The following is a 20,644-nucleotide window of genomic DNA, read 5'->3' on the forward strand; positions in this document are numbered from 1 at the left end:
TTCAGTATTTTGGAAGTTCTTTCGTTATTGCTTGTTTTTATCTTACTTCTACTGCATACTATTAATATCTTAAGCATGAGGCAAAAAAAAAACATTTAATCTACTCTATTTCATTTTTTTGCACTACTTGTAATTGAAAAAAAAAATGCTTGCTTTGTTACATTTATTTGTAGCTTAACAGGGGCGGATCTAGAGGGGGGCCATGGCCTCTCCCAAAGCCTTGTGATTGTAGGAATTTTTTTAAGAAAAAAAATATTATGAGAAGATAACAAAATTTAACACATGTGTTACACTGAAAAAGAAGCATAAGCCTTAATTGGGAGATAAATTATGTCCCTATCCTCAAAACAAAACTTTTATTTCCAAAATTTTTCTCCATCTTTTACATCATTTCTTGATTCCAACTACAGACACTTGGGCGATCTCTAAATGCTGCTGTTCTCAGAGTATACCTATGGTTCACAAGACCAAAGAGAGCCTAATTTTTCGTTTTTATGGCTTTAATTTTGAAACTAGGGGGAAAACCCTTTTCCCATGTCCTTTCACAAATGCCTTGATATGTAGCAAAAAATTCCATTTTAAGTCTTTTATTTGGCAAAAATGTCAACGGAAACTAGCTTATCCAGCCCTTATCAGTTAACTTGCTTAAAAGCAACTTAAATGAAATTTTTTGGGACTTCAATTACAAACGATCTTTGATAAGACCCCTCCCTCCCTAGTTTATATCGTGATGATAGCTTTAAAAGGTTTTTGGAGGAGCTCACGAATTTTCCATCCCTTTCTAAAATATGTATAAAAATAGTTTAAAATCGAATTTTTAGAGCCTCAAATGCAAAATATTTCCAGGAAGGAAGGGTTCTAAGCACCTTCACTCTTCCTTAAATGTAAGCAAACATTACCTAAAGGTGCATTTTTAGGATGGACAGCTGAAGAGCTTGAAGAGCATCCCTCCTCTTCTAACTTCTCAATGTATAATGACAGAATATTTTGGTTCTAAGCTTCATTTTCAAAAAGTATTTTGGGGCCAGCACCTGAAACCTGATCTTTCTCGGTATATCATCAAAAATAGACAAAATGCGGTTTTAGTTTCCTAATTTTCAAAAATTACTCGGCTATTTAAATTTTGAAACATTTTCAAGGGAGATTCCTAAATCCACCCCCTCATCTAATGTCCCAATACCCCGAAAATTGAGTTATTAAAACTTCATTTTAATAAAATTTCTGGGGAGTTCGGAGTTTGTTCAAAAATTTCGGATGGCCCCTCCCAAAACAATCGGCTGGATCCGCCACTGGCTTATAACGGTGTGTCTCTAAACGAGAGTTATAATCATTTTGTATGACTGTGCAATCAGTTTCTGAAAAGTGCAAATAAAGTGCTTTGAATTATTTCAACTGTTCTAGAGTCTTTGAAAATTATTTAAGATTTTGAAATACCTTGAAAAGTTCTTCAATTTTGTCTCTTATCAAGAAAATAAAGTTTAAACTCCAATTGGCCAGAATATTACTCTTTCGTTCTTATTTTCTGAATTTCTACACCATTTCTTTTAAACCAATCCTTATATATTATTTCTGTAGCCTGTTTTTGGTTTCTACGCCAGATTTTTCTCAATTCTTGATCGATTTCTTTGATTTACACTGTATTTTAAAGCTTATGGTGCTGGCTACTGACGAAAAATAGACCCAAGGTCTAAAAATTAATTTTTTAAGCCGAAAAACCTGTTTTAAGGAACCAGAATGAGGTTTTCAGTTAAACTTATAACTTTAACTTGCACTATAACCGCCAGAGCTAAATAGCTTGATCGGCAGAGCGTTCTCCTGCAGGCCGAGGAGTCAGTCACTTTTCTCACCTTTAGTCACCTTTTGAAAATTTGGTTACTTTTAGTCACCTTTTGCAACTTTTGTCACCTTTCTCACCTTTCTTGAAATGCGTCTTAGGATTTTTTTTAAATAATTAAATCTTTGAAAAGTATCTGAATGATAGCTTTAACAGTGAAATTAATTAAAAAATAGCCTTAAATATGCCCCCCCTCCCCTCAGCCTCTGTCGTAAAGTGAGTTGATTTTTTAAACGTGGACACGGATGAACTGTTTGCAGTTGGTAACAGACTACCTCTTGAAGATCTCGTTGTTAGTGGAGAGGTGGCAGATGAACTGTCAAAACTGAAAGAAAATGAAAAGGTTATGTTTTTAAGAGCTGTTAAAAAGCATTGTGTGACTGCATGCAAGTATGTAATAGAAAAAAGTTGCACATCAAACGGGTTACTGAAAAGTTTTAAATTTTTGGATCCAAAAGAGAGAAGTAAATTTAGAAGCTGTAAGGATTTGATAAAGGTTGCCAAAATCATGCCTTTTAATGTTTCACTCGAAAAGTTGCAAGATGAATGGAAACTTTTGCAGCTGGAAAAAGATGATGAAGCATCCGAAAACAAAACCATTGATATCTATTGGCAGCAGCACATGTCAAAAAACGACTCAACTTCCAATAATCTAATGTTTCTAAGGTGATAAAAACTTCACTTCAGGGTTGGGTTTTGGACTGTCCAAAACTGGTTTAGGACAGGACAGGTGGTTTTTACCGTCTAAAACTGTTCAAAAGTGCCCGAAACTGCCTTAAACTGTCCAAAACTATGTTGAAGTTAAAGAGGTGTAATCTAATCAATTCGTTTTCACTGCAGTATTCATGATGCATAAATAAAGATATTAATGAGGTTTAATTAATCTGTATTTGATAATATTTTTCTTCAAAATGTTCAGTTAAAAAACATTTTACTTAAAAAAAATTGCCAATAACTTTTTCACAAAAACTTATTTAACAGTTGGTAGAGTTTTGAAAGGAAATTCACAACACTACCAAGACAACTAATTTCAGTTCCATTCATAACACAAAGGAATATTATTAAATGTACAATATTTAAGTGCAAGAAAAGAGCTAAATTTTTTAAATGGTTTTTGCAAATCAGTTTTATATGATTTTTTAACAAAAATCATTTTTAAATCTTAGATTAAAGAACAAGAAATTGATGATTAAACACTTATATTATAAAACTTGTGCTATTCTTTTTTTAGTTTACGTTTTTAATATACATTCTGTAACTAAAAAAATCGTAATTTATTGCATTTAAGTCAATTATTGCACTATATTTTGAACACTTTCTTCTGCACACATGCATAAATATAGGGAAATTTTGTTCCTATTATCAAAAATAAATAAACTTATGCATAAAAATTGAAATTTTTATCAAGAATTCAACTCCTATGCGACTAGATTAAAATCAGCTGCATAAGTAAGTTGAATGTTCTCATTGAATAAATGTTCAATATAAAACATTACTTTGATACATTTTATTCTGTTTTTTGATGTTTTTTCACACAATACTATTTTTCTTAAAATATAGTTTTAGACACTAGGGTTTTGGACAGGACGGTAAAAACCATGGTTTTTACCATGGTTTTTATCATAGTGTCCAAAACCTTGCCAACCCGGCTTCACTTGCATTATCACATGGTAATGCTGACATTGAAAGACTATTTTCTATTTCAAAGCACCTTTTTGGTGAAAATAAGACAGCAAGGACTGAAAGATTTTTAAACAGCATACTTATAGTTAAAGACACTGTAAAAGAATATCCTCATTTGCTTTCTTTACTAATTGGTCCAGAAATAATTAAATGTGCACAACAAGCACACGTAAATTACACAACATACATGGATGAATGTGAAAGGAAAAAGGATTTGGAATTGAAACAGAAGCAAAAAGAAGAGCAAAAAAGAAAGGATTGTGAAGAAGAAACTAAGAAAATAGAAAAAATTAAAACATATATTGAAAGAGAAACTGTAGAAATCTTTACAAAAAGCTTATAGGCCTATTTTGGTAAAAGTCAGTAAAAAGGGATAATCCTTTTCTGTTTTTTGAGTTCTTAACAAATTGCTTTTGGTCACCTTTTAGTTACTTTTTTGTCACCTTTTAGTCACCTTTGTTTTCAAATTTGTCACCTTTCTCACTTTTTTCAAAGGTCATCAGCAGTCCTCGTCCTGTCCTGGTAACCAGGAGAATAAGTGTTCGGGCCCATGTCCGGACAATCTACATCAAAAAATTAGAGAAATATCGCGCATCATATGAACACTCAATAAAATGAATAGCAAGTATGAGGGAACAAAATAAATGCGAAGGAAACGCTCCATGCTGTTATGAAAACTTGATGCAACGTGGTGCTAAATAACTTCAACGTAATAAAGCTTTTTTTTTTTTGTTTGTTTGTTCGTTTTAAAAGCTTTGGCTTCAGTAAGAAAATTAAAGCATAATGTAAACGAAAATGTAAGTAACAGGTTTAAGATTTCAGACTATAATAGAATAGTTTTTTGTTCAGAAAAAAATAATAAATCATATATTGAAATATATATTCTTCTAATGAGTTTTTGACTCTATGTGCAAATAAAAAAATTACTACCTCAATTTCAAGGGTAAAATATATATTCTTTCTTCTTTTTGCAAAAAAACAAATATCTTATCACATTTTTACTACATTCGAAAAGCTACGCTTAAAAAAGAGCATAGTTCAATTTATTTTGTATTTTAACCGTGCTGTTAAATGATGAACACGTGCTGCCATCTAAGTTATAACTGTTCAAGCAGCCTGCAGTAACAAATTGTAAAAATTTTCAAAAATAAAAACATTTTTCTTCAATATCTTATCTTATATATTATTCCCCTCTCATTTTAAAACTTATCAGGCTGGCTAATGACGAAAAATATACTTATGGTCGAAAAATCAAGATTTGAAAAACGCCCCTTGCTGTTTCAAAACCTTGATGCAGCCTGTAGTTCTTATGCATTTTTTTTAAAGCAAAGTTCTAATGCAGTTTTCCAATTTTTTACGTCGCTTTCGGCAAAAAAAATAAAAAATAATAACCTGTGTGTGTGTGTTCATATTTTAATAAAACTTAAAAGCACTGGACTTAGTTGTTCGGTTAAGTTGATAAGTTTTTTTCGGTAGAGCGTTCGGCTATAAACTATCTGAACTTCGGGCAAGTTTGGGTTGTCCGACATAATATCAAATTTATATTAGTATTATGCATTACATGTACTCATAACATACAAACGTAATAAAATAAATGCAGTGGGAATGCTACTTGGTGTTTCGACTCCTTTATACTGGCTACAGTTATCATTCGGATAAGTTGACTGTTAATCGAAGGGTGTTCTTCCTTTTTTTTAAGCTTTGACTACATCCAGACCACTCAGCATAATGTAAGCATAAAAAAGTATTAGATTTACCTAAAGGAAATCCTTTTTGTAAAGAAAAACATTTTCATTGTATGCTGAAATGTAGATGTTTCTAATAGCAGTGTTCGACCTTTTGTACAAATGAAAAAACACTACGCCAAATTAAAACTACGAGTTTCACCCAGTAAACCTTTAATTTTTTATTCGCACGAATACGATATAATGCATTAAAATTATTATCAACTTCATTAGCAAGAAATCATTTTCTACTCCTCTGCTTTCTGCTGAAAAAAAAATACATTTTGTCTACGTTCGAAAAATTACACTTAAAAAACGGACTCTGTTCAACTGGTTTTGGTTTTGAATTTTAAGTGTTCGATTAAAAGAGAAACATTGTGTGGGCATTTAAGTCGTAACGGTTAAAGCAACCTTCTATGTGAAATAGTTCAATATTCAAAGATAAAACTACTTATTTTCAATCTAATTTATTACTTCTCTAGAATGTTTGTTTCAATCGCTACGTGAGATCTTCGTCATTCTTTAATCAAATTCCATGCTTCACGAATAATTTTAAATCGCATCATGCTGGTTAATGACAAAACATAGAGGCATGATCTTATTACTTATTATTTTATTTTTTTTGAAAAAAAGCTCTTTTGCTGTTTTTTACTATGCATTCCTTCAATGAATAGCTTTCGAAAAGCAAGGCGCAATTGCTAGGTTTGTTGGGGTATCGGGCTGAAGTCAGAATGGCGCCAATTCGAATCTCTGCTAATAAATATCTCTTTAATGTTTCTTTTTTTCCCGTCAGATGCTCACATGGGCAGGTCTGTATTTGTCTCAACCTGTTTTTTCACGTGCACAATTATTGCTTTTTCACGAGTCACTACTCAGCCACACTTTTAATGATATTGATGTTTGCATTGAAAATATGTACAACGGAAAGGTGAGCGATGATCAAATTATCACAACATTGTATTTAACGAGGTTTTGTTACTGATGTCTTTTCATTACATGCCTTCTCTTCTGCGCTTACTTTTTTTCAGTTCTTCTTCATAATGTTCTTCCTTTGAAATTTTTAAAGAGCGAAATGCCTTATGAAACGATTCGAAGCACAGTGCGGAGTTCCGCACGGGTCGACTAGTTTATATAATTTTTATACTGTAGGGAATTTTATGAAAAGGGGGGGGGGATGTTGGGGAAGTGATCAAAAACAAACTACACTAAAAGCCGATATCAGCAAATGACGATGTGCTTCTCTTTTTCTCCTCTCTCATTTTTCCTCTTTGTCGATTAATGTCAACCATTTGTCCAGCAAGCAATTTTTATTCTGATCAGGGTTGGCTTTCTGCCGGCAGAAACTAGTTTTCGCCGTGCCAGTGGCAGAAACTGGTTATAACCGGTTAAAACCGGCAGAAACTGACAAAAACTTAAAATCGTCTTAAAAAACTGAAGTAATTACTAAATGATATTTGTTTAGGTAAACAAAAAAAATTTAACTTCATTTCAAAAATAAAATGTTATGCTAGTGCCCTTGATTTAGCTCAGAAAGGGAACTTTTGAATTGCTGATGCTCGTAATATTTGGATTAATCTAACAAAGGACGAAAATCCTATGGGTTCTTCGGATAGAGGAGTGACATACAAAATTAAACTGGCATTACTGTTTGTAATTTGCTCGACTGTTTGTAATTTGCTCACAAATAAGCTTCATCTAAATTGCTTGTGATTGAAATTATCATGTGCTTCCAAAAGAAAGTGTCAAATTTGACTTGCCAATATTAATCTAGATTTTGTACCTAAATATCACAGCTTTGCAAAACAAATTGGCCCCACTTCTCGAAACTCATTTTTCCAGTCGAATTTTTACCACTACCCTAGTTACTACATGATGGACCAGTTTAAAAAAATATATACAATTAGAATGTTTTATGTATATTGCTTGTTTCTTGATGCATTGCCTGCTAGCTCATTTGTTGCAAGAATTTTCTCAAGTTTCTCATTCGTGCATATTAAATTGAGAAACTATTTAGATTTTTGGAACCCCTTTTCCATGAAGCAACTGAAGAGTCGAAACAATGTAACATTTGTTTCTGAATTGTGATAATATTGTAAATTAAACTGTGCTTTGGTTAACAATTAATTATTTTTTCCATGCATTTTCTACTGTCTGTCAATAGTTTTTTTTTTTTTTTTGTCATTTTGAGTTTTTGCCACTTTCTGCCGAAAATGTGGCAGAAAGTGGTTTTTGCCATGCCGGTTTTAACCGGTTTCTACCAGTGGTTTTAACCGCCCTGGCAGAAACTTGCCAGCCCTGATTCTGATTGATCTTGATTTGCAAAAGAATGCATAATTTTTAAGGACTTTGTTTGCCTATTTTTCTTCAACTTTTTGTAGTCTCAATTACCCTATATAAGGCCTAAAATGCAGATTTTTCTATCTGTTTTTCAAAAAAAAAAAACCCTGGACCCCTTGAAATTTTGGATGTTCTACATCCAACTTAAAGGGACACTCTCCTTTTATCCTTACTACTACAAGGTGAATAAAAAAACAATAAGAAATAAAAATAACAACAATCTATAACAAAATCGAGACAAAAAACATCTTCTTTGTTAAATATTTTTATACGTGTATGTGTGTCTATATGTATATATGCGTGTGTGTGTTAGGGCAGTGTGTGAATCCCCGGGTCCCTCCCGAAAAAAAAATTCTGGATATGACCTTGCTCCCTCTAGAAAACTTTGAAATGACAGGCCTGGAATGTATTTTACTGTACAAAATGGAAAATTAATGAACTTTAAAAACAGCAAGCCAATTTTTTATTACCTAGAAATTTAAAAGGCTTTGTGTTTGTGTGTGTTCATTATAAGCATATAGCTTTGAAGGGAATGCATACCTTTAAAAAGGGTGCGTTCCTACAGGCTTAGAGTTATAATAATAAATTTGTGTCAAGAAAGAATAAATCCAGTGTTTAATTGCTAAAAATGATGAAAATAAAGTTTATGTGCATTTAAAAAGAAGAAAAAAAAGTTTTAAATTATTTTTCTCAACATTGATTGTAAAATTTGCTTTTGAAATATTAGAAACAGCACTTATTATCTTCTTAATTTAACATTCTGTACATTAAGTTACATAAATTGGGAATCTTTTGTATTCCAGGATGGAATGATGGAAAAATAAGGTCACATACTCCAGAGACTGGACTTCCAATTTACATAATAGAAAATGCCCATCAGCGTGGTGTTACAGCAATAACTGCTACTTCAAACTGCCTTCGTATAGTCAGTGGCGGAGGTGAAGGTGATGTTCGAGTTTGGGATGTGACACCTTCAACTCAAGTAATAAAATTTTATTTTGTCTCATGAGTTTCAAATATTTGCAGGTGTCAATTAAATGTCAATATACAAATATTTAATAAACACCTTTCTTTATTAAAAATTTCTATCAAAAAGTGCCCTTTTCATCTGGAAGCATTTTACCCCCTTTTTAGTCTAAGGAAAACACTACTTCATACATTAAACTTAGATTTTCAGTATGAACTAAGTATAGCAAAACTCAAAAAGAAACATTTTATAAACCTTACTTATGTAGTTTGAAAGTGACTGCATGGCCCAATTTCCCAACAGGCAGAGTAGGCAGCTGCCTAAGGCGGAAAATTTTGCTTTAACCACACATATTTTAGATTGATTTTTTATTCTTGAAAGTAAAATATTAGCATTCTTTCATTTTTTGTAGATTCAATTTTTTCTTGTCCTTTGATAATGATTACTTTCACACATCTTACGAAAATCAAATGTTTTATCAATCATGGTAATTGATCAGCGTAAAACAGTAAGTGAAGACGAAAAGAGTTTGTCAATTTTAGTAAGTGTCGTTGCGTTTATCCAGAAGTCACAAGAAGAACAGAGTTTGACTAAATACCAAACGGCATGACCTTGAGGATCACAGATCTGGATGGAATTCTGGATTTAGGTTAGTTCGCACTAGATATGAACCCATGTAAAGCGGTTTGACTGCATAGGCCCTAGTTCGGCTGCAAAGGAGATCCAAAGTTGTTATTTGAGTCCAGAAAAGCAATGGTTTTTCCTTTGAAAAAAATATTTTACGCTATTCTTGCATTTGCATTGCAGTAAGAGCCAATTAAATGCATTTACAACATAGAATAAATCTCTCCCCCCCCCCCTTCGTTGTACTGACAAACGACGCTGAATGTCTTGAGAGAGTAGATATTGTCCCAAAGTTTAAAATTCCAATGAAAACACCATTGCAATTCAGGAGGCCTGTAAATCAGTGTGGTTCAGATGGCAAAAACTTGAGAGTTGCGAATCTGGATAAACTTCTGGATTTAGGTCGATTCATACTTGATATAAGCCCAGGTAAAATAGTTTGAGTGCATAGCCTTTAGTTTGGCTGCAAGGAGGTTCTACATTTTCTTGTTTGGCTCCGGAACTGCAATAGCGTTTTCTTTCGAATTTGAAACTTTGGCACAATATTTGCTCTCCTTATATTTGTCGCGTCTCTTGTTAGTTCAACGTAGGGGTGGTGAAATTTGCTCTTTTCTGTGAATGCATTCAGTTGGGCAATATTGCAAAGAAATATCAAGAAAAGAGTAAAAAAAAGTTAATTTCAAAGGAAAAACCATTGCTTTTCTAGAGCCAAGCTAGAAACTTTGAACCCCCATTACGGTTGAACTAGGGCCTATGCAGTCAAACAGCTTTAGCTGGGCTCATATCTAGTGAGAATTACCCTAAATCCAGAATTTCGTCCAGATCCGTGCCCCTCAAGGTCGTGCTGTTTGGTAGTAAGATTTTAGTGCTATACTTAAGTTTATTCAGTACTGGTTTCTTAAATGATTGACGTTTATTTTCTTTTTTACATTATTAATATTTAAAAATTGTTTTCTGTTAATATTAAGTTTTGGAGGCAAATAAAAATGAGTGACGAAAGAAAAAGACTGAATGCTTTTAAATAAAGGAGACATGCTAAATTAAAAACCGAAGAACAAAGAAGAGTCAACAAAATTTTTTGAAACATGATACTTTTTTTTTCTTCAAATGGGCAGTTTTCAAAAGCAGAAACTTAAGACTCTTTGCAAAGTAATCCAGTTACAATTTACTAATGAAATACCATTGAACAGTGAGGAGTGATAAGAACACGAGTGAATAAACATAATAACACAGGAAATTATTCCCATCATTAGGTTGTAGATGAAAAAAAAAACAGGATAAAGATGCTGCTATAAATAAAGATGACAACTGAAAAAATGGTTAATGCACAAGACATTAAAGTTCAGTGCTCATTAAAGATTCAGCGGTATAGATATTAAATAATTAAGCTAGGTTTGATTTCAAAACACAGTTTTGATCAAAAAAGCACTAATAAGTAACTTTTAAAAAAAAAGTAACAGAATTCATTCGGAATGTAATCGTGTTTTTTTTTCCTTCTAAATTCAAAATGTCTTTTTGAGCAAACGATAACAAATAATGAAACAACAAAGAAGTTAGTTATTTTTTTCTGAAAATAAAGATGCTGTCTTATGTGAAACATACTAACATGCTTAGCATTCGAGAAAAATCTTGGTTACTCTTTATCTTCCCATTTTCTATCATTATATTTTCCCTTATAGGTCTAACTCAAGTCTATATCATTCTTCTGTAATTCATCTGCCTTGCATTACAAGGAAATGTTTTAAAACTTCAAAGAATGATAGATAATGTGTTTTATGAAACTATAGGGCCATAGAAAATAATCCTCTATTAGTTGATATTTGCAAATAAATATACATATTGTAAATATTGTTTATATTGATCTTATGTGAATCGTTTGATAACCTGCCCAAGAGCAGTACTTGAGCCGTGAACCATGTACAAAATTAAATAATATAAACAGGGGACCATCGAACTAAAATTTTTAGGGGGAGGAAAATTCTAATTGTACCAAATGATAAAGCACGAGCTTACACGCATATCATACATACGTTACATAACATCTAATGAGAAGAGACATTAGGTATCATTAAAGAACAATTTTTAGAATTTGAAAAAAGAATATGTTGCAATGTAATCTCTAAATTTTCTGAACCATCAGCAAAATTTGCCAAATAAGGAGGTTTTTGGGAGATTGCTGTGACTTCCCATCGGGGCGCCCCTGAATGTGAAACGTCATCATTTCTTCATAAGCTTGACAATTTAAATTTCGAGAACACTTTTTTGCTTGTTTTTAAGTTTTTTTTTGGGGAGGGGGGAGCGGCAGTATTCAAATCTGCCTAGGGAGCATGGAGCTAAATTCGGCCCTGAGTGACTGAGTGTTTGAAGAAAATTTTGGAAACCGTGTTGCGTTTTCTTTTTTAAAATGCACCATAATAAAGATGCAACATCAAAGTTTCACATCATCCTATTTATGAGGCGGCTTGTGAGTCATTTAAATAGAGCTTCAGAAAACAAATTTCGAAAATTAAATATTCAGATACGACCTTACTCGAGCTACTTTTTCAATATTTATTTTTTGTTTATATATTTTTGAGGCTGACAAATCAATAACATTTTCATTGAATATAAGTATGTTATTTATAATGCTTTTTTCAATTGAGAAAATAGTTAGAACATTTAGTCTGTTGTTGCTTCATCTATAGTGATTCTTAAAAAAATTGTTTTAATTGCTTTTTATGATTGAAAATTAGAACTGAAGAAGGAGGTAATATATGCATCCTAAAACTTATGCTATCAACAAAATTCATTTACCATGCAGTAAGCTAGTTATGGTTAAAACAAGTGATATGTCGGATATCTATATGCCTATCCACGTATATCCGAGAGAGGAAAAAGATTTGTATCAATTACTTTTTGGCGGACGGTTCTTGAACAATTTTTACCTTACTAAATTTCATATCATGTTTAAAATTCTAACTATAGGTTGCAACGGAGTACTTTTAAATTCCATTTAAATTAACTGTAATTTCTTATAAAAATTACAAGGTATCTTTATATATCAATAGGCAAGCAATTTTCTTTCAATACCGATTTCTCCTCTGTTTGTTAACCAATTTTCTTCATTCCTTTTTTGTTCAGTAGCTATTGCCGATTATTAGTGTCATCAATAAAATTTTTTGAAATTGGACCTAATTAACAGAGATATTAATTAAAAACATATTTTCGTCTTAAATGGCTCTTTCTACGAGAACGGATGGTCCAAATTTTTCGAATTTGATATGGTTGGAAAAGTTTTTACAAAATGCTCCAAATGAAGGAATTGTCAGGCCATCCAGGGTCCAATACCCTAAATCCACTAGAAAAAAGTTATAAGCATTTTTTAGCTTGCAAAACTCAAAAGTTTTAATTTTATCTCTTTTCCATTGTTGAAATTTATAGTTGGAAGCGTAAAACATTAAGTTTTAATTGACTTTTTAAACTGCTCTTTCTGCACAAAAAATGCATTTTAATGCTGCAAGGTTGGTATAATTGGAAAGCTCGCGAAAAATACTTTAAAACACGTTCTACCCGGTTTTACTGCGTGAAAACGCAAACCCGCCAAGTTGACTAGAAACAGCACTAGAAGCAATTAAAAGTTAGTGAAAATTCATTTTTAATTGCTTTTTCACGCGACATAGTTAGCATGAAGTAATTTCTGGATAATATTATATGTTGCCATTTCTCACTTGAGTGTAAAGAAATGAAATTCTTGCATTTGTTTTTATTATTCAGGCTTTTTGAATAACTACGGGCATTTAGAATATTTTCATTTTTATTATGTTTTTGCAATTTTAATATTTAAATAAATCATTGTACGGAGTGAGGGAGGACTTTCAGTTCCAGCTCCCAATAATACCTGCACTTGCTATTGCCAGCAACAAATCTCAAGGTGAAATTTTAGATAAAATTGGCGCATTGTTACAGCGTCCAGTGCTTTCGCATGGACAAATATATGTTGTTGCGAGTAGAGCTTGTTCATTTGACTGTTGGTAATTTTTCATTTAACCACAAAGGTCATACCTATTTTTAGAAAGAATATTTTTTGTACAATTTACATTGTTTTTACGTATTAAGGGAGTTTTGCGGCGTCATTTAATTCAGAAAGACTTCCATAATTGTGAAATTGGGGAACTTTATCCATTTTGGCACCAATACCAGGATGAGAAATATTTTTCTTTTGCATTCGTAAAAAAACATGTACAGAAATGTCTATTTGCAAGAAACTGACTACGAGTGAAGTCCCTCTTTAAGGTGGGGTTCTTTAAAATGTAACCGTTTGCGACAAGGGGAGGAAATAAATGACAAGAGGGATATACAAAGGGGGGAATGTGACATCAAACCTTTTTTTGATAAGAACGTTTAACGAAAAACAGTGTGACATGTGGCAAAGGGAAGAGGCTTTGCTACAAAGGGGAGAGGGGTCAAAAATTTTGAAAAGTGCATTAGTCAGTTATCCCCTAAATCGCAAACTAATCACAAAGACGATTTTTTTTATAAAATTGCACTATTATTGCGATGTCCAGTGTTTTTGAATGGACAATTTTTAATGTAGCAAGTGGGATTTGTTCATTTGACTGTTTGAAATTTTATAATTCTAATGGCAGAGGTCAAGGCAACTTACTCAATAATATTTAACTTATTAAAAGAAGTATTGTTCATGCAGAAGTTTTACATATAATCTGAGTTTTGCAGGATCATTTCATTCAGGAAGATTTTGATAGTTGGGAAATTCGCGCTCTTTATCTATTGCTGTCAAATTTTTGGCACCAATTGCGGCGAGAGAAATGTTTTTTCTTTGCATACATAAACAAAGAGTAGGGAAATATATATTCCGTTACCACAAAACAGGGGCTGTCACAAATGAAGTCCCGTTTTAAGGTGGGGTTCACAAAATAGTAACAGTTACTGACAAGGGAGAGGAACGACATGACAAGAGGGGCATACAATGGGGAGAATGTGACAGCAAGCCCTTTTTTAAGAGGAACTTTTGTTAAAAAAAGAGCGGGACATCTGACAAAGGGAAGAGGGGGTTTGGTGAAGTGCGAAATTTTGTGACAAAGGGGGAGAGGGTCGAAAATGTTGAAAAGTGTGACATCAGTTATGCACTGCCCTTAATCATAAACAAATCACAAAGACGACCTTTTTTAAAAATTGTACTATTATTGCTGCGCCCAGGTTTTTAATGGACAATTATATATTGCCACGAGTAGAGTTCGTTCATTTGATACTAGGAAATTTATATTTCTAATGACAAAGAAGCAAATTACGGAATAATAGTAGACGTTTTATAAGTAATATTGTTCACACAGAACTTTTACATATAAACTGAGTTTTGATGCTTCATTTAATACGGGATGATTTCAAATATTGGACAGTTGGTGATTTTTATCCATTGGCGTCAAATTTTTTGTTTCCAATGCCAGTGCGAAAAATATTTTCCCTTTGCAACAACCCTTTGTAAACAAAGAGTAGGGAAACATCTATTTACATAGGGTTAGCACAAAGAAACATGGTATCCAAAATAAAATTGTTCAAGCCAAGAATTTTTACGACCACACCAATTTTTCAATGGGGTTGTTTCCTTCAGTCAAAAGTACTACTTTTAGTCACTGAAATTGATAGAATAAGCAAAAAAACAAAACAAAATAACGTGGAGCCAGAAAAAGCTTTTATTTTTCCAACAGTTATTTTCTATTAATTTTTTTAAATGTCCGATTTTGGAAATAAGGCTGGTCTTTATGATGCTGCAAGTGATGTACTTTGACGCGCTACTCCATTGCCTCACTAAATGTTTACGCTTTGCTGTGAACCGTGTTTCCAGGTTATGATAATTTGCGCTGTTCGCTAATAGCATCAGTGAATGGCATTTCATCGCTTTTGATGCCATGTCCAGAAGCATAAAAAATGAATTTCAACCTGTGCACTAATTAAAATTATTGTTAAGAAAAATTAAATTTTTTCAAAATATTTAAAAAATGGTTAAAACCAATGATTTTAATCATGCTCTTTAGAAAAAAAAATACTTTTAAACTTTCGGGAATGACCCCATTACCGAAATATCCCCTTTCATCCATTAATTTTGATATTAACATACAAAAAGCAAATTTGGATTAAATTATTACTGTTTGTTATTGTGTGTACATATAAAAATTGTATGTTTCCAGATATGCAGTAAACATGAGTAAGAATAGAAATAAAAATGTTGGTAGTAGTTAAATTCATACAAGTTTTCTCAAATATTCATTTATGAATATGGTCGTACTTCGACCACTGGGCAAACACTAGTAAAGATAACTTTATCTTCATAATGAGATCAAATCTTAAATCTGCATGATATTCTTATTAAAATAATTATTCTACTTAATTAAGTAATATTTAGTGGTGTTAACATTCGATAAAATAACCACATTTTTAAGAAATTTTAAAAAATCTATAAATGTTATAATTAAAAGTAAACAATAGTAAAATTTACTTCAAAAAGAGGAACTTGGCAACCCTCCCCCCCCCCCCCCCCCGAAAAAAAAGTCTATTAAGATGAGGATCATGAACAATTTTTACTGCTTTGCAAAACTGCTCACTCGCGATGCTTGTTCCATATAACAGGAAATATATATGAACAAAGTTACTAAGATCTCCAAGTATTTTTATTGATCTTGGTCACTTGATAATCTTTTTTCTCTGACATAATCTGTGAGCAAACTAGCTTTAGTATCTGATAGTTGATTTTTTGATTTCTCATTATCTGTGTCACTCTCTAACATATTGACCATAGACTCTGCTAAACTGTGGCATGTTCTTTTCTATTAGTGTTTGGTTTTACTGGGTCAACTATAGTTGTTGTCAGATTTACTCCAGTTTTTCAAGCTGCTAGTAATTTGTTTTCTAGCTTGTTTTAGAAAGTCACTGAACAATTTATCTTTGTACCCTGGATCTAAAAGTATTGTTTGTTTAAACAGTATATTTTTGTTGTTTTCAGAAAAACTGCAATCTAATTCAATCTTCAAAGAACTCACAAAATCAGCAACAGCAACTAAAAATGTTGACAGTTTCCCTATTATCAGGATACCAGAGGAGGAAGAGGGAGGGGGAAAGCGTCGATGGAAATCGGAATCAGACTGAGTAAAAGAAGTTGAGATCCATATCCATATTCGCAGGATTTAGACACTAATGATTTGTAATTGTATCCGTGGATCCACCCAAGGCCGGATTTGGAAGTGTGGATGCCCCGGGGCAACGAAGGAATGGAAGCCCCTAATCAGGGTTGGAAAAGTTCATCATATATTCGAAAATATCCAATACTTTGATATATATCCGAATATTTTTATATATATGTATATATCCGATATTTTTGACCCGTGAAAGTTAGGATATTTTGTAAAAATTTTATTGTGAGGGCCCCTTTGTTGTGGAGACCCCGGGGCAGTAGCCCTGCCTGCCCTCCCCTCAGGCTCGGACTGGCCCGCCTGCCAACCTGCCCAAGGGCAGGTGCGCCCTTCCTACTTTTTAAGATGATATGCAAACGCCTTCGCTGAAAAAAAAAACTTGTCTTGCAAATTCAGAACGAAAGTTTTCTAATTGATTCGACTCTCATACCCTCCCCTCATTTTGAAGTTTCGAAAATTTTCCTCCGAGCCCGCTTTCCCTGATGTTATCGTCTAAAATTTTCCGTCTTTTGAGTTTCAATTTCGAAAAATTGCCGGGAAAGTTCCTTCTATCCCATCCCATCACTTCCCGTAATGTTTCCAAAGATGACAAGAGCTTTTTAAGACTCTTATTAAAAGAAAAAAGAAAGAAAAGAAAAAGGAGAGACCTTCTAGTCTTCAATCAAATAGACTGCCTATTCTCGAACTTCGATTTCGAAAACGTTCTGGAAGAAAGTTTCGAATCTCATCCCCCCTAACTTCATTAAAGATGGACGGCAATAGCGTTTTAGAATTAAATTTTTAAAAAAAAATTCTGGAGATGAAGGCCACTAGACCTTCTTATTTTATCTTCTAGAATCATCGAAGTTATGAAATTTTCTACACTTATTTTTAATAAATTTCATAGTGGAAAAGTTGAATTTCATATAGATATGTAACAGTGCATTTTATAACATAATGACCACTTGACATCAATGTCTCCTAGTGAAAAAAAATATCACTCAGAAGATGTGAAATCAAACCACTGGGTGACACTTCAGAAATTCCGAATGTAATTATTCATCATTTTTTGTAAATTGCCGTTTTTAGCACTCGATTCAAACAACTAGTGAAACGTGCCTTCCAATAAAAGTTAACAAAGATGACCTACAGTCAAGTTTTTCTCCTCTCCCAAATAACCAAAAATCATCTAAAATTGTGTTAAAAAAATTCCGGGAAAGGTCACCAAAATCTCTCCCCCCCCCCCCCCCCCCCAAAAAACCATGGGCGCCCATATGCAAAATTGTAAGGGGGGAGCTCAGATATTTTAACCATGGTTTAGCATGATATTTTAATCATGAAAACCAATTTCAGGACAGATTCGAGTCATTAAAATTGGACATTTTCAATTACTTATTCATTAATGGCTGGAGAAGAAATATTTTTATATTTTTGCAAAGAAAAAAATACTAAAAACATGGAAGTTCTAATTTTTAAGGGGGGCTCGTGCCCCCCTTCCCCCCCCCCTATATGGGCGCCCTTGCCCCCAACACATCCCAAAAAATAGTCTACAACTGTATTTTTATGACTTTAATTCCAAAAAATTTCCAGGGGAGAGTCCCTCAACCCCCTCTCTCCAATGTCATTGAATATTGTCAAAACTTAAATTTTTGGAGCTTTAATTTCGAAAAAATCACCGGGATAGGAAACTTTTTAGAAAATGTCGTTAATGAGGGCTTTCAATTACGTTTTTAGAACTTCAATTCTGTAAAAACTTCGGGGGAGAGCCCACGATCTTGAGTCCTTCTCCTAACGTCAATGAAGACCCACTAACATTATATTTTTGAATGTTCGATATTGAAAAGTTGACGGTTAACTTCTGACTCACTCCATTCCTTCCCTTTACGCTGCCAAAGATGGCTAACCATCGTATTTCAAAGCTCCAATTTCCAACAATTCCCGATGGAAAGTTCCAAACCCCGTTCCTTCCCCCTACATCATAAAAGATGGCTTACAACTGCGTTTTTGAGACTTCAATTTCAAAAAATTTCCGGAGAGGAGCCTCCATGTCTTTCTTTCCTCATCTTTCAACATCATTCAAAGATCGTCTAAAACAACGTTTTTGGAACTCCTATATCGAAAAGTTTCTGTTGAAAAGTTCTGAACCCCATGTCTTCTGCTACGTCACCAAAAATGGCTTACAACTGCGTTTTTAGGACTTCAATTCCAAAAAATTTTCCGGGGGAAAGCCCCCAAGCCCCCTGGTGTTTAGCAATACTAAAGATATCTAAAATTGCGTTTTTGAAGCTATTGTAAAACGACTGGGGAGAACTAATGTATCTCATCTTTCCCTTCAAAAACACAAAGATAGCAAATAATTGTGTTTTCAAAAATATACTCTTAAATTTCAAAAAAAAAAATCCGGAACGGACCCTCAAACCTCCCTTTCACTTGTTAACCTCCAAATAGTCTAAAAACGCGTTCCGAACAAAAATTTTCTGGAGAAAGATTGCAAACACTCCTTCCTTTGCACGAATATTAAACAAAACTCAAATCAACAAACAAATCCAAAACTATCTTCAAAATTTATTTACAAATTTTAGTATTTCATTATGTTCGGTACGTAAACTGGTAAAAAGAGATGCCATTTTGGTGCTGCAACCTTTCTTTTATAAGGAAAAAAAGTACAATTGAGGACCTGAATAACAACTGAAAAACTTCACGAGTTTCCTAACGAATCAAAAGTTAAAGGGTTTAATTTTGATAATAGATCCAGAATATTAGTAGAAACTCTCTTTTTTTTTTTCAATTTTTTATTCTTGTGTGTGTGTGATACGCAAAACACCTATAACTTTCATTCAAACTCTTTGAACAAAGCACATTATTCGAAAAAAAAAAAACATGCTTCAGTTCTTACAACTTTTTAAAATTTTTTATTTTCATTAGTCCCCCCCCCCCTCCCTTCCCCCTCAATGAATTACTCAATTGCCCCTCCCAACAGGATCGTCTGGATCCGCCACTGATCGCTCCCCTAAAATGATAGTCCATATACTTTCTGCGACCCCCCCCTCCATTGGCATGCGCCTTCAGAAAAATTGGGGTATGCGCCTTTTTGAGGACCCAGTCCGACCCTGCCTCCCCTAAATCTGGCCCTGAATCCACCAATTTTCTCAATAAAGCACCTCGCTAGTTAACACTCACTCCTGATGGCAAAATTTAGCAGAGAGGCAAATATCAAAAGATTTTGATAAATAATGAAATAGTGGACCTTTTTGTTATCAGGAGTACAAAAAATTTGCACGATCAGAACATGATACAGAGTTGTTCTTCTTCTTCCGCTTTGCATACGCTTTTTAACCTTATGCGATTTTAAAGCAGAGTTCTACATTGCACACATATAGAGGAGTTGCCACTGTCCCCATTCATTATGTTAATATTACAACGCTGTGCTTATGGGGGGGATGTTTATTTTGAATGTTGTTTAGATTTAAAAAAAAATATTTTTCTCAGGTTTTGATTAAAACAATGAAAGAACATAAAGGAGGCATCACCTGTGTAAGAATGAAAAGTAATGACAAGGAATGTGTGACTTCTGCTGGTGATGGATCATGCATCATATGGGATTTAGAGTAAGAAAAAAAACTCTTAGTTTTTTTTTTTTTAAATATAATATATTTTGGTAATGTTGGAAAAAGTGCTATTTTTTGTTGAAAACTTTGTAATTACAATTAAGTGATAATTTTTATTTAAAAAATTAGTATGTTTATTCTAAGTAAGTAACTTAACTCATCATTAGATATCCTATTTAACTCTTTTCAAATTGCTTTTTTTTCCCCTCAGAAATATTAAGCATTTCTATGTTATCTGATAAATTTTTAAATAAATGAAATTGCACACTTGCACTATTATAAAGGAATGAAATAAAAAGAGGATTGTGTTAATAATAGAAAATGTATAGCAAATATTTTTCATGTAGAACCATGTGAAGTTAATCAATAATTTGAAAATCAATTACAATGTACCCAGATATAGGAAATTGCAAGAATGTTTGTTGTTAGGAACAAGAAAATGCCAGAACAATTTAAGTAAAAAACAAATGTATCATTTAAATATATGACTTTGTGTGACTGACTCACACAATAATAAAAATTTCAGAGGAAGTAATCAGTGTTTTACCGGAACTTTTCTGGGGAAAAGGGAGATCTTAAGCAGAGAGAGCAAAGGGGGTCAATTGACCCTCCTCCCTAACCTTCCTTACCCCCATAAATGGTCCTAAAGAATTTTAAGTCAACACCATTCACCTCGCACACCTTCCCACTTGCATCTTTGAGTG

At 33.2% G+C, this 20,644-nt stretch overlaps 1 protein-coding gene across 1 annotated transcript in view; it reads left to right on the forward strand.

The window, feature by feature from the left end:
- LOC129217077 (cilia- and flagella-associated protein 52-like) overlaps positions 1–20,644 on the forward strand; it is a 76,962-nt gene that overhangs the window by 54,150 nt on the left and 2,168 nt on the right. The window contains exons 11-12 of the mRNA XM_054851326.1: positions 8,382–8,560; positions 19,822–19,940. Coding sequence (XP_054707301.1) covers positions 8,382–8,560; positions 19,822–19,940 — 298 coding nt within the window. The remainder of the gene's footprint in view (positions 1–8,381; positions 8,561–19,821; positions 19,941–20,644) is intronic.

Source organism: Uloborus diversus, chromosome 2 (genome assembly GCF_026930045.1).
Source record: "Uloborus diversus isolate 005 chromosome 2, Udiv.v.3.1, whole genome shotgun sequence".
Classification (NCBI taxonomy): Eukaryota; Metazoa; Arthropoda; class Arachnida; order Araneae; family Uloboridae; genus Uloborus; species Uloborus diversus.